This window comes from Anomalospiza imberbis, chromosome Z (assembly GCF_031753505.1).
Source record: "Anomalospiza imberbis isolate Cuckoo-Finch-1a 21T00152 chromosome Z, ASM3175350v1, whole genome shotgun sequence".
In the NCBI taxonomy this organism is placed as follows: domain Eukaryota; kingdom Metazoa; phylum Chordata; class Aves; order Passeriformes; family Viduidae; genus Anomalospiza; species Anomalospiza imberbis.
In genome coordinates, this window is record NC_089721.1 from 61,002,287 (window position 1) to 61,015,640 (window position 13,354).

The 13,354-nt window shown below is 41.9% G+C and overlaps 1 protein-coding gene across 3 annotated transcripts in view; it reads right to left on the reverse strand.

Annotated features, from left to right (window-relative positions):
- The window catches only part of GAK (cyclin G associated kinase), a 63,573-nt gene extending 52,595 nt beyond the window's left edge, over positions 1-10,978 (reverse strand). For 2 of the 3 annotated variants that reach the window (XM_068176074.1, XM_068176073.1), the window contains exons 1-5: positions 10,677-10,978; positions 4,524-4,585; positions 3,189-3,248; positions 1,314-1,428; positions 750-892 (exon numbers count right to left, since the gene is read on the reverse strand). In XM_068176074.1, coding sequence (XP_068032175.1) covers positions 750-892; positions 1,314-1,428; positions 3,189-3,248; positions 4,524-4,585; positions 10,677-10,818 — 522 coding nt within the window. In that variant the 5' untranslated portion in view covers positions 10,819-10,978. The remainder of the gene's footprint in view (positions 1-749; positions 893-1,313; positions 1,429-3,188; positions 3,249-4,523; positions 4,586-10,676) is intronic. The other variant, XM_068176075.1, reaches the window with a different exon arrangement.
- Positions 10,979-13,354: the final 2,376 nt, after the last annotated feature.

Sequence of the window (13,354 nt, forward strand, 5' to 3'; positions counted from 1 at the left end):
GGCTTCTTCATCTAAAGCATATTGAAAGGTGAACCCCTGTCTTGAAAATACAAAATTCAAACTCAGATAAGTCCTTTCAAATCTCCAAAGCTCCTAAAAGGTAAAACACTCTCTACAGGATAATCCTATAGATTCCAGGTAAAGGCAAATTAAAAAACAAAAAAACAAAAAAACAAACAAAAAAAAAAAAAAAAAAAAAAAAACAACAAAAAAAAACCACCCAAAGAAACAAAATCTAACCTCTAACCTGAATTATGCCTGTCAAATTTTACAATTCAAAATAAAAACAAGCACTGAAGTACAATGCAAGTTACCAGTTCAAAAACTAACAGCTTACTACCCATTCTCAATGGCAATGTAATCTTTCATAGATAATTCAACATTCTTCTCCTTCAAAGCTTTACTTCTTCTATTAAGACACCAACTTAAGCCAGAACTGCACTTCACTAGTCACAACTGAATATTTTATCAAAAACAAAATATTGAGTCTAACTCAATCAGCAAAACATGATACACTACTTTTCTGCCAGCTTGTTTCAGATCGAGTACAAGCAGTTCTTAAACAGCAAGCACAAGGACAAGTTGTTTGAAGAGATGCAAGTATTTCAGTGATGATCTCCACACTCAATAGTTACAGCAAGGCAACAGATCTAAGCATTATGCTCAAGAATCGTTTTTAACACTGATCCAGCCCAACAGGCTCCTTTGCTCTTCAGAAGTTCAGCCTTTATTTAAATATTGTAACATACCTTTAAGTCTCTATGAATAATAGGAGGCTTCTGCTTATGCATATGCTGCACTGCTCTGCAAGTCTGATAAAAGATCTTCAAAACTGTGTCACAAGAGAGAGGTCCTTTGGATTCTACTTTCTTTAAGAATTCCACAAGCTGTCCTGCAGGAAGTGAGAGAAATTCGCATAAACACACAACAAAACACTGCAAATTCTGAAAGCTTGACACATATAAACCCTTCTCAAGAAAGGCTTACAATCTTGAGCTGTATTAAATACATTTTCTGAAAATGGCACACTGACTACAATGACAAAAGAAGAGTGCTCTAAGGAACTACTCCTATTCTTCCTTTCTCTGACTAGTCTCAAAGAAAAAACTTAATGATTACCTCATATTTAAGACAAGGTTAAACTGTAGTCTAAAAAACCATGATCTGTATCCTATAAAAGATAAGTCTGAACTCTAGCTCCACTGAACCATGCTATCTTCTACAGTCATTCCAAGCTTTTAAGTTAACAAGCAACCTCTGCAAAACAGCTGCCAGAAGAAGTGTACACTGCTGGGAAAAGAAATAAAGTTTACCTTTACATAGCTCTGTAAGCAGAAGAAACTCTCCCTGTCCTGTGTCTGATTCTTCTTTTCCTATAGATGCTGCAGAGCAAAACTGGACAATGTTGGGATGACCTGAAAGTTTTTTCTGGAGATAACACATTCAAGGAAGATGACTCACAAGTTCATTGATACTATTGCATCCAGTAGTTCATTTGAAATGTTAGCTTAAAACCACAGAAAGCACAGTAGCTGCAATCAATACCCTAATCAAAACAGGGAAATACAGGTAATGCAATAAATGTCAAAAAATATTTCAAATCCTTATGATTACAGCTTGGAAGAAACTGGACTCAGTAACAGGGCTAGTTCTTTTTGTCTTTTGATAATGACTGTCTAGCAGGAGTAGCAGGGACATCTTCTAATTATCAGCTGCTTCTCTAGATGGCTGATCAAGAAAGGGCTATTGTATCCTCCCCTATCTTTCCCAAAGAAGTATTAAGTATGCCATGCTTCAATTTTAAGTAATTAAAATAGAGTTCAAAACAATTAGAGGTCTAAAAAGGCAAGGAACTTATCCTCCTATCATTAGTAATAATTTTTCATGCTAAAACCTTTATCATGTTTCACTTTCAGTTCAAAAACTTGAGGTATCATTTTTGAGCTATGGAAAGGGGAGTACAGTGTAAGTGATCTCAGCTCCTGCCAGTGGAAGTTATGTTGCATTATGCCTGTCTGTACATACACTGAGACTCGTGCCTGTGAGAAAAACACAATCTATTTACAGGATGCATTCACCAAATCTGATGAGAGAAAAGCAAAGACTTTGTAAGTAGAACAAAGCTATTAAAAAGGGCAAGCTGGATCCACACAATTCACATTAATCTGATCTTATGCATCTCTCCACAACCCTCTATTCAGAGCTGCAGGAATTAATTGCATTTCACAGTCTTATCTCAAAGTTAGCAACAATTAACCCTTCATCATGTTGTATCTGCTTTAGTGACTCCTCTGAGCTGTGAAAAACATCAAAAGAACACCGAGTTCTTTACTCTTGGCAAGATAATGTCAGAATAGATAGAAAATGTATAGTGCTATGGTACTCTGTCTTGGAAGAATACTTCTCATAAGTGGTGTTTAGGCTAAGATTTTGCCAAACATATCAGCAATCATAAAAATAAATGTTTCAGTAGCTTAAATTAGGATCAGTGGGTTTGCCTGCTAATTCAAAATGAAGCTGAACACTCAGAAGGGAACACAACAGTATACCACACCTGAATAACTGACTCTTGAAACAAACTAAGGGTCCAAGAGGAGCCAGGCCAGGGAGAAAATATTGAATTTACTAAAATCAAGGATTTTAAACACACTGAGATGACATTATACCCTACTATCTGACATCACTGAAAATAAAGAGGACAGCAATGACACTGAGAAACATCTGCTTATTTCTGATGCATGTAGACTACTGAAATTTCTTCCTTAATAGCTAGCACTACTTCTTAAAGCCAGATGTATCCAAAGAAGAAATCAATAAACATTGAGAGTAAAAGCAAAGAACAATAAATCCAATGCATGTGAGGGAATTCTATTTAAGATTTAACTATCATGTGAAGTCAAAAGGTCTCCTGACGACACTCACAGAGCTGCAAGAAAGCCCAAATAAGAATTTCACTTCTTGCCAGAAGTACATGGCAAAGTCTACACTAGTTACAAAAATTATTTGCACACATTGTATTACTCCAATTTTTGAAGAACTGAACTTTCTGCATGTTGATTCACGACAAACCATGAACCCATACCTGCAGATTGTCAATCCTCTTAGGCACGAAGAAAAACAGAATCTGTACAGCAATCTTTTGTTACCCAGAAATCTCAGGCAGTTAAATATGTCACAGAAAAGGATACCATAAAACAAACTTCCTGAATGATGGCTTTGTTCTTTTCCTCTTCATTAGACAACAATCGCTGTCAAAAAAAACAAAATAATTGAGAAGATACAGTTACTGAAATGTAATAATGTAATAATAATGTATTGATTTTTTTTTCCATAGAATATGAAGGATAAACTATAGTCAAAAACTTGGAAAAGTCAAAAAAGGAACTGTAATGGGGCAGGAAACAAAGCTGGCTTATTGTATGTTTTGACATTCTGTCATAAATAATACCCAGTTTTCCAGTTACATGGACTATTCAGGTTTTGTGATAATTGAGGAACTACAACTTTTGACACTCTTTAAAGTAACTGTTCTGATAGTTCCGATATATAAAGCACTCAAGTCCCCTGGCTGCAGCATTGTGGCCTATCAAGGAAAGATTCACCACCTTCTGTCTGAAATATTCAGCAACTGAAATATTCAGTCATTCTAGACTAAACTCCTCCAGATTATGTAGCCATGCTTTTTCAGTGGTGTTTGTGTAATCAGTAGCAAAATTAAACATTACTGTTTCTAGAATTAGAATTTCTGGATTTGCAGTCAACATTTGACTACAAGCAGCCTGAGCATTCTCTACAAAAGTACCGGTTTTACAGAACAGAGGAAGTATAGTAATGGTTCACCTTTTACCTGTTATTTTTTAATGGGGCTACTTCTAGAGGACCTTTTGAACAGATATAGTATATGGCTTTGGTCACATATTTTGTTACTGGAGGATGTGGAATCAAATGGAAGAAGTCAAAGTTGTTACTGGTGGTATAATGCCAACTTACCTCTCCCACCCCTCATACAAATACCCTATTAGAGCTGATTAGCAGAAGCCTCTAGAAACCAAGAATCCAGAGAAGTGTCTCTAAGAAGTACCAGGCCAAATGTTTAAACAATGAGTCAAAGTGTGGAGCATTATTTTTAATACTAATGAAATTTACTCCTTAAGTAAGAAGGTAGGCTAAATCTGCTTCTGATGAGTGAAAAAGAATGCTGTACTCCACTTCAGGTAACTATGAAATATTCTTTTTACTCATGCAACAAAATGCTTTGGACTGGATCATGACTTCCTACACCAAATAAAAAAGTAAAGACCAGCGACACCTGAAAGACCAATTCCCCTGTTTGTCACCAAAGTATGAAGTGTAGGGTTCTAACTGGAATAACCATTCTAAATAGTGGGCTACAAACACTACTAATACACTGCATTTCTCCAAGTTACTTGCTCAGTGGCATACATAAAGGACTAATTGTCATGCTAACATATCAAGCTAAAAGATAGACCTTACAAACCTATAGTGAAATAAATTAATATTACCTTCAAAGCATAATCCTTGCCACTTCCAAGATCTTGAGCTTCATAGACAAAAGCAAAACCCCCTACAAGAAGAAGGCACATTAAATCAGTTTTAATTTCAAAATTCAGGTACATCATTCTTTTTAGTCTAACAGAATCAATACATGAATTCAGATACATTTCTAAATGTACAAAGCACACATTTTTCAGCATCTGGTCAAGACTGCTGATATTCAGCAAGAGTTCAGATATTCTATTCCTTTCTTGTACATATGCAAAGAGCACACCGACTTTGTTACTTTCCTGCATTTTGTCTAGACTGCACATGCAGATTTCTTATGAAGCCTTTTTTTTTAAAAGGTCCTTATAAAACCAAAATTCAGTACAACAAATATTACCTGATAATTTCAATTCAATTTTTTTGGTATTACATTGCTAACACTTTGTATGAAAAACAGCAATAACTAAAGAAGATAACTGCTAAACATACACCACCTGTTTTTAAGATAAGTGTCATGTCAGAAAGCATTTTCAAGCACTGAAGAACACATTACAATAAGGGTAATATTATTACCAAACTGCAACGTGTTAGTGCATAAAATATTTCCCTTCCAACTCCTTTTGTCAAACTATCTATTTTCTCAAACACTTCCTTTTGCTCAAGAGCACTGTGCAAACCTCACTGAGACAGCAGAAGTTTGAGAGCACATAACTATCTTAAAATATGCATCTTTACTTCAGTGATTGCACTTTATTATCAAGTACTGAAATGCTAAACAGAATGGAGTTCACTAAACTTTCCAGATCTTCAGAGAAAAGCCAACGGTATCATGCCTGGTTAATTCCTACTTCATTGCACCTGCCTTATAGAGAATCCAACTGCTGCGGCCTACAAGCTCACCTTTTACAACAATGCCCCTCTCAAAACATCAGGTTCAAGTTTCCCATTCTGTTGTTTTCACTCTTTCACCTGAACAAAATTCAGCTCCATACAACGCAGCTCATTACATGAAGTGTTTTGTTTACTACTACTGCAGCACTACAGCAGAAACCAAATTTAATTCCATGGATTTTCTGGGATACCAAAGGAGTTAGAGCATGTTGTAAAGGTACTTCTAACTTTTTTTCTTTTAAAGCCACCTGTTGTTAGTGAAAACAATTCTTAAACAAAAAGTAAAACTAGTCCTACTGCTTCATTCGTAAAAGCAGTTTCATTTACAGTTTGATGATGGCTCCCTTGAAGAAGTAGTCTATTAAAGCAGTTTTAATATACCCTCAGTAGGGACAAGTTTACTGGCAAAACTTCTCCTCTGTCAGAACAGTTCACTCCAAGCCCCCTGACCAGTATATTTCGCAAACATTCAGAAAAAATAATTTTAAAAGCACTTTCAACAAACACCTGGTACAGCAGACCTAACTGAGGCAAATGGTAATATGGAAGTTAAGAGAAGAACAACTTCTAGGGTTGTCTAAAGAATGTATTTACATTGGGATGTTTTCACTCATTTTTTCAATCCATGTAAATGTTTGTAGATGGTTTTAAGACAGTTTTCTGAGGATATCTGTATCAGCAAAATCATCTTACTATTCCCCCATACAGATCACCAGTGTAGAGATATGTACACACCCATCCAGCTACTGCCCAGAGACAGGTTTTGCATTGCTAAGGCATTTCAGAGCCCTATTCTCAGAAGACAGCCCAAGCCCTCCAAGGTCATCTCAGATAGTATTTTCTAGTTCAGAAATTACAGCAGAAGAAAACTGGGTTTATTTCTTTTCTGTAGACACAAGCTCTCACACATCAAGGCTCACTACAGAGCACCACACCATCTCATGAAAATCAGGAACTCTACCTCATTTGCTTTATTTATTAGCAAGCACTCTACACTTATTCTTGCAACACCACAGGCCTCAGGCAGTGCTCCTGTCAGTACTTCATCACTCTCCTACAGAGATTTGAAGACTCTTGCTTTTCCAACCAAGAGATTTGGATTCTCCCTCAAGTCAAACCTAGGCATCACATAATACTGAATAACTTCACTTGTATTTACAAATCAAGTTGGATTTTAAACTGCTTTTTTAATCATGTTCCTGTTTTACATATCTTCACAAATTATTTTTTCAGATAGGCAGCTTCAGTAAAATGACAGCTAGGGAAGCATCAAAATAGGGACATGAAGCACATCATAACAGTGCTTGCTACTGTTCACTCACTGTTTCATTACACACTGAAATAGTCATGAGAAAGTAATGGTGTGAGTAGCTTCCTGATTGTAACTATTTGATATGACTTGTCTACTGCCCTCCCAAATACTGACCAAATTTGTTTCCATATCAACTTTCAGTGGTTTATGTTTCAGCTGTAGCTTGATTGAAACACTGTTATTCTAGCCTGGAATGTAAGTTACAGTGCATTTCAACTGAAACCTTTTCCATGAGAGCATCAAAACAGAAAAGATGCTCTGTTATTGTTGCCAAGCATTGATTCACAAGCTTTTTTTTTTTTTTTTGAAGTCTAGTCATGTATTTGTGTCCACTGCAAGTCCTAGTGACATGATGAAATTGCCTCAAGAATGAAGGATGGCCTAAACTTAAAGATCTGTACAGTTTCCCACACCCTTGAGAAGCAGAGAGGTAGAGTATCTTCAAACTTTGAGAGCTCCCCTGCCAGCAGGAATTGCTACAGCTGAGAAACAACTGCTTTACAAAACAGAACTTTCTGTGCCATGTTGAAAACATTGTCTAAGTTTACAGTAACAAAAATGGAAGCTGGACAGCTGCTAGGTCAGGTGCTTTAGTTGTTCTTTAGGAATCACCTTTTTTTTCCCCTATCTGCCAGCAAATAAAACTAACAATGTTCAGAGAAACTTGGCGTTAAGCATTCAGTGTGCCTCTGCAGCTAGAGGTTTACAAAATAAATCCACCCAAAAACCTGGACTTAATTAGGTTATCACTCTCCTACGAATCCAGTAGTTGCAGAAACCATAGAATTGCTCCGATAAGTTTGGCAAACCGTAATGCTGTCTGTTCACACTCAAAATCTCAAAATACTGAGGAAGCCCTGAAGTAAAGAAAAATAATTTGCTTTAATTGCAGAAGTTTCACCTTGACAGAAAACAGCTTGTAACAAGTCACCTACCTATGTGGCTTCAAGTTATGACATCTATTTTTAAACTAAAAAAAAAAAAAAAAGTCTGCACCCAGACTCTAAGGCTGTAGCCTACTGCTATATTTCTGACTAAAGAATGATTTTTTCATTATGGTAAAAGCTTTAGACTCAGATCAAACAGATTGAATAATGCATTCTTTTTCTCATCATGTTTCTCTTTCTTGTGTGCTTTTTTGTCAATGTTTGTTACTCAAAGGAAGCATGAGATTTCATTACATGTGAAGAAGGGTTGCTAAATATGTTCCCTGTTTTTCACACAATCTGGTTTATTCTAAATTGTTCAGTCTCATATACAAAAGAAGCAGCAGTATTGACTAATTAAGCAGGAAATCCGTGACTATTTTACTGAAGTAAAACTGTGTGGGGGTCCATGCACTTAACAGGAGGATCCAAGACAGCCGTGACACCTGAAGCCACCATCATGCCAAGAGCAATGAGGGATTATATGTAAAGGCCTCCACCAAGGCCCTCTAAAATCTTATCTGCAGTGAGCTACTGAAATGTCCAAGTGGGAAAAAAAAAAACAGGACACCATAGTCTAGAAGTGCTCAGTCCAGTCTGTGACACACTTGGTCTGTTCTTGCATTTAGAGGTAATATCAGCAAAGAGATCATCACCAGCTCATCCCCCACAGGTTGCTGCAGCAACGCGCCATACTGTCAATCAGCCCGGTCCTACCCCAGCACGACACCTCTGTGAAACAACCAGGAAAATACATCCAAGCGACCTGTGCAACAAATCTCAGCCTAGAGCACAGCCAAACATGGATTTGGTGTGCACTACAGAGCTGGAATGAGTTGTGGGCTATGGGAACAACTGAACCTGTGCTGCTACATGATACTATGCAATGCTAAACCACAGGCGCTGTTCACACCAGCTACAAAGCTGAGCGTATGAACCTACAGGAAAGTATGCATTGGCAGATGACACACAGTTCACCATGGATTTGAAATCCAGATTCAGAAAGCAGTACTTGTCTTTCCAAAAGGGAATCTGGCATGAAAGAACTGATCTAGAAAAAAAAACAGATCCCATATTTGTAACCACAGAAGGGAATACATGTAAGCCACAGTTGTGGATCCATGTATCAGAAGGCACTACAACGTGTCCAGAGTTGAAAGATAAATGCAATTGAAGCAGTAAAATAAACTATATGCTACAGACAAATTCAAGTCTGAAGATCACGGGAGAGGCTGGAATTTTTATATTTTACATCTATTTTACCTTTATACTCAATATACTGCAAGGGCTCTTTTAGACCAGCTACATCAGCTAGAAAAAGATATTTTCCAGAAAAAGCAAACAGTTAGCCCAACTTCAGTTAGCAAAATAAACAAAGAAAACAACATAAAACCATAACACTGAGACAAACATGGAACATAAAGCAGTGGTTACAGAGAAATTGTAAAGAACTGTAGGGTTAAAGTATGTCTCCACTTGCTTTAAGTCATCTAACCTGGCATCTTTCCCCTGACATTTTACAATGCCTGTGTCATATTCTGGGAAACAGTAGGCTGCTGTCAAAGTAAAGTGTTAAAATACCTGCTCCAGAACCAAGAACCAAATAGTATATATGCCTGAAAAATAGCTTCCTGCCCCAACTTTCCTTTGTCCTTCAGTAACTGCTGTGGTCACTGCCAGCAAGAATTTTACAGTATCAGCAGCACAAACAGTTCTTTTAGCATTCACATTCTACTCAATGCTTACATTTCAGTCACAACTCTGACTGTAAAGAAGCTGTAAGTAAAGGCTGAAAGCAGAACAGGAGGACATGACATCTAGTACTGTTTAAAATGCAACTTACTACATAAGAAACTGCCAGGTTTTCTCTAAGATCATATGGCAAAAGTGCTTGAGCATTCAAGCAACAAATTACTGCCCTTAAGAAGATACAGCAGTGGTGAAGACCTAGCTGTTGTTGTTTTACAGCTCAAAAATGTTGTAAGTAGCTTGCAAGTGGTTTGAACTAGCTAATTTTAACCAAATTTTTCTTCTATGATGATCACCAAGATTTCAACAGAAAACTACTTAGTATCAGATAATTACAAGAAGAAACTCCAGCAACCCAAAGGAGCTCTAAGCAGAGTTTTGAGGTATTGAACCTAACTAACATCAACCATCTCTACAAAGTTAATGAAATATTTAACTGCAGCAGTATAGAAAAGTCCGCATTTTAGTCTTCTGAGAGTAGCCTTCAATGGTTCTTCTGCTGGAGGAAATAAAGTATTTTCTCTCATCATAAGCATTAAGACGATCCAAATTTTTAATAAATCTAAGTAATTTGCATCTATCAAACATATAATCTTTTCTAAAACAGATTAACAAGCAGTGTGCCAGGCTACCTACCCAAAGCTTCACTGAAACTGGAAGCTGCCTAGATATTTAACTTTCTGTACTCCAGCAAAGTCTATGTGCACAGTAAGACCAGCCTCCTGACACACGTGTTTAAAAGCAAACACATTTCCTGCATTCCACAGTCTTCCAAACAGCCCCGAACAACAGAGGCAACCTTGCATGTTTGGCAGAATATTACACATTGTGATTAAAAAAAAAAAAAAACAAAAAACAACCACGCAATCCCGATTTTTCATGAGGTTCTTGGTAGGTTATAAAGTCCGTGACAGACTATCAACTCTTCTGAGTTCTATTATGTGGTGAAGGCATTTTAAACCACGAAGCCAGCGAAGAAACGGCCACAGAACACAGCGGCTCTCGGTGGCTATTCCTGAGGGGAGACAGTAACACCAAGCACTTCTGAGACCCCCGGGCCTGGGGACACCGGCTCTGCGCGGAGCGGACGGCGCGGACACTGCCAGCCCTTCCCGAGAGGCCGGAACCGCCGCCCGCCCGCCCCCACCCGGGCGCGGCCTGCCAAGGAGGAAACACTCCCGGTCTAGGAATAGGAGACGGGGAAAACGGGAGCAGGAGGCCCGCGGGGAAGCCCATCCCAATCCCGCAGCGCCGGGGTCCGCCCCGCACGGCCCGGCCCTGCCGCCCGCTCTTACCCTCGGCGATGATCCGCTTGATGCGCAGCTTCATGTCGCCCATCTCCACCGTCTGCCCCACGAAATCGTTCTGGTCACGGCTGGCGGCTCCCAGGGAGCCGGGGCCCGCCAGGAAGTCCAGGGCAGACTGAAAGAGCGACATGGCCCCCGGCCGGCAATGGAATTGAATGAGACGAGGAAGGGATGGAAGCAGAGGGGGATGGAGTTGGAGGGCTCCGCCGAGCCACCGACACCCGCGGTGAGAGCTCGCCCGCCTCCCGTACCGTCCCCTCCGCCGCCCTCCCCTCAGCTCCAGGCGGCTTCCGGGAACGCTGCGTCACTTAGGCGCTCCGGTGCGGCCCGCCCGCCGCAGCCCAGCCGCCCGCGGCCCCGCCCCGCGGGCGGAGCTCCGGCTGCCCCCCGGCTCCGCTCTTGCGGCTTAGTTTCACCGGGTCCTGCTCCCGGCGCCCGCTTGGCTCCGCTCCCGCAGCATCCCCTCACCGGCTCTCGCTTCCGCCGGCCGCGGGGAACGGGCGAAGCTCACCTTCCCGCCCTGTCCGTGGCGCTTTCCCCCTGGAAGGGTCGCCACTCCCCTGGCAGCGGTGTGTTTCCACAGTTTAACACTTAGGTTGGCGGCCGGCGAGAGATAAATGTTCTCCTGTTCGCCGGTACCGCTTGGCTCTTGGGCAGCACCTGCGCTTTTCCCGCAGAGCATTGCTGCCGTCCTTTCCCTGGTCGTCTTTCCTCGGGATCTTCCCACACCTGCCGCTCTTCCCCGCAACCCTGACGCTGCCCTCCCTACACCCCCACTGCCAGCACCGGGACGCACGGGCGGGCGTGGCGGGGGAGCGCTCTCCGTGTGTCACACTGTCGCGGTTTGACACTGTGGGTGCAAAGTGACAGCCACCCACGAGAGCCGCTCACTCACCCTCCTCTGCTACAGCTGGGCATAGGACAGAAAAATTTAACGAAGAGTTCATGAGTTGAGACAAGGACCAGGAGAAAACACTCCAAGGGCAAAACAGGCTCAACTTAGAGATGCAAAGTGAGTTTATTACTAACAAAAGCAGAGGAGGATAATGAGAAGTAAACTATTGAAAACACCTTTTCTTGCCCCAACCCCTCCCTCCTCTCCACTCACAGCGCAGGGAGACAGGGCATGGGGATTTTGGTCAGTTCATCGCCAGAGGTTTTCTTTCACTGCTCAGGGAGAGGAGCCCTTCCCCTGTGAGGCCGTGTGATCTCTTCCCATGGGACACAGTTCTCTGTGAACTTCTCCAGCGTGGCTCCAAACCTCAGGAGCAGCAGTCCTCCCAAAGCTGCTGCAATGCAAGTCCCTCCCACGGGCAAACAGTCCTCCCAAAACTGCTGTGGCGTGGGTCACTCTTCCACAGAGTGCAGTCCTCCAAGGACAGGCTGCTCCAGCCTGGCAGCAAGGGCCCCCTCTCTCCACCAGGTCTCCCACGGGATCACAGCTCCTCCAGGCATCCACCCACTCCTGGCATTGGCACCTGCCCCATGGGCTGCAGGTGGATCTCCCGTGGATCCCCATGGGCTGCAGGGGCAGAGCTGCTTCACCATTGTCTCACTACAGCCTGCAGGGGAGCCTCAGCTCCGGTGCCTGGAGCAGCTCCTCCCCCTCCTTCTTCACTGACCTTGGTGCCTCACATGTTCTCACCTCCTCCTCTTCTCTGGCTGGAATAAAAACTGCACTGCTACTTTTGTTTTAATGTCTTCTTAAATATGTTATCACAGAGGCATTACCATAATCTCTAACTGGCTCAGCCTTGGCCAGCAGCATGTCCATCTTCAGAGCCATCAGCCACTGGCTCTGCTGGACATAGTGGAAGCTTCTAGAAACTTCTCACAGAAGCCATCTCCATGCCTTCTGCTGCTACCAAAAACCAGGCTGTGCAAAACCAACACACATGTGAATGTTGGGAACAGCCATATCCACAGAAAGTGTCAGCCTGAGTTTTTATAGGCAAGGGTGACTCCTCTCTGTATGTGTGGTAGAGCCCAAACTGGTCAGTCCATTTCCAGAATATGGCTGTATGACCTGAGGCAGCAGATCACTAGAAGAAAGGCTTGCCTCCAAGCCTTTTGTTTCAGAAATAACACCAAGTCAAGATTCTCTTTCAGAAGTTTAGTCCGTACTCTCTCCACCTTGCCAGCAGCTATCCCTTTGAGACAATCCTAGGCATCCCCAAATTCTGCAAGATTTCAGGTGGCCATGGCTACTTTCTCCTGCACAGATGGCTGGTTAAATTTTTTGAAGTTGTATTTCTCAATCAACTTCCATAAACTAAGAACTTGCTCTTCTTCTTTGCACTGTGTAAATTACAGGGGCATGGCCTCTGTCGCTGTGCCTGCCCTGAAGCTCCCTGGCTTCGCCTGCTCGGCCGAGACACAGTCAGCAGCGGGGGACACTCCCCTGTTTCTTGACGAGATTTGGGGAGCGGCTAAAACAAAGCGTTTTACTGTCTGTCTTGGAAGGAGGACAGTCGGCATCCGAGGGGGTAATAAGGGAGTCGACTCAAGGCCAGGGAAAAGGTCTCAAATTTAATGCAAGCTCCGAGGAGCTCCAAATGTGCTCTCGAGGCTCTCACAATCGTCTTAAGTACCAGGGTGGTAACCAGGGGGAAGGGACGCCCACCACCCAATGGGGGGATTTGGGGAAGTGGAAGGCAGAGGGACAT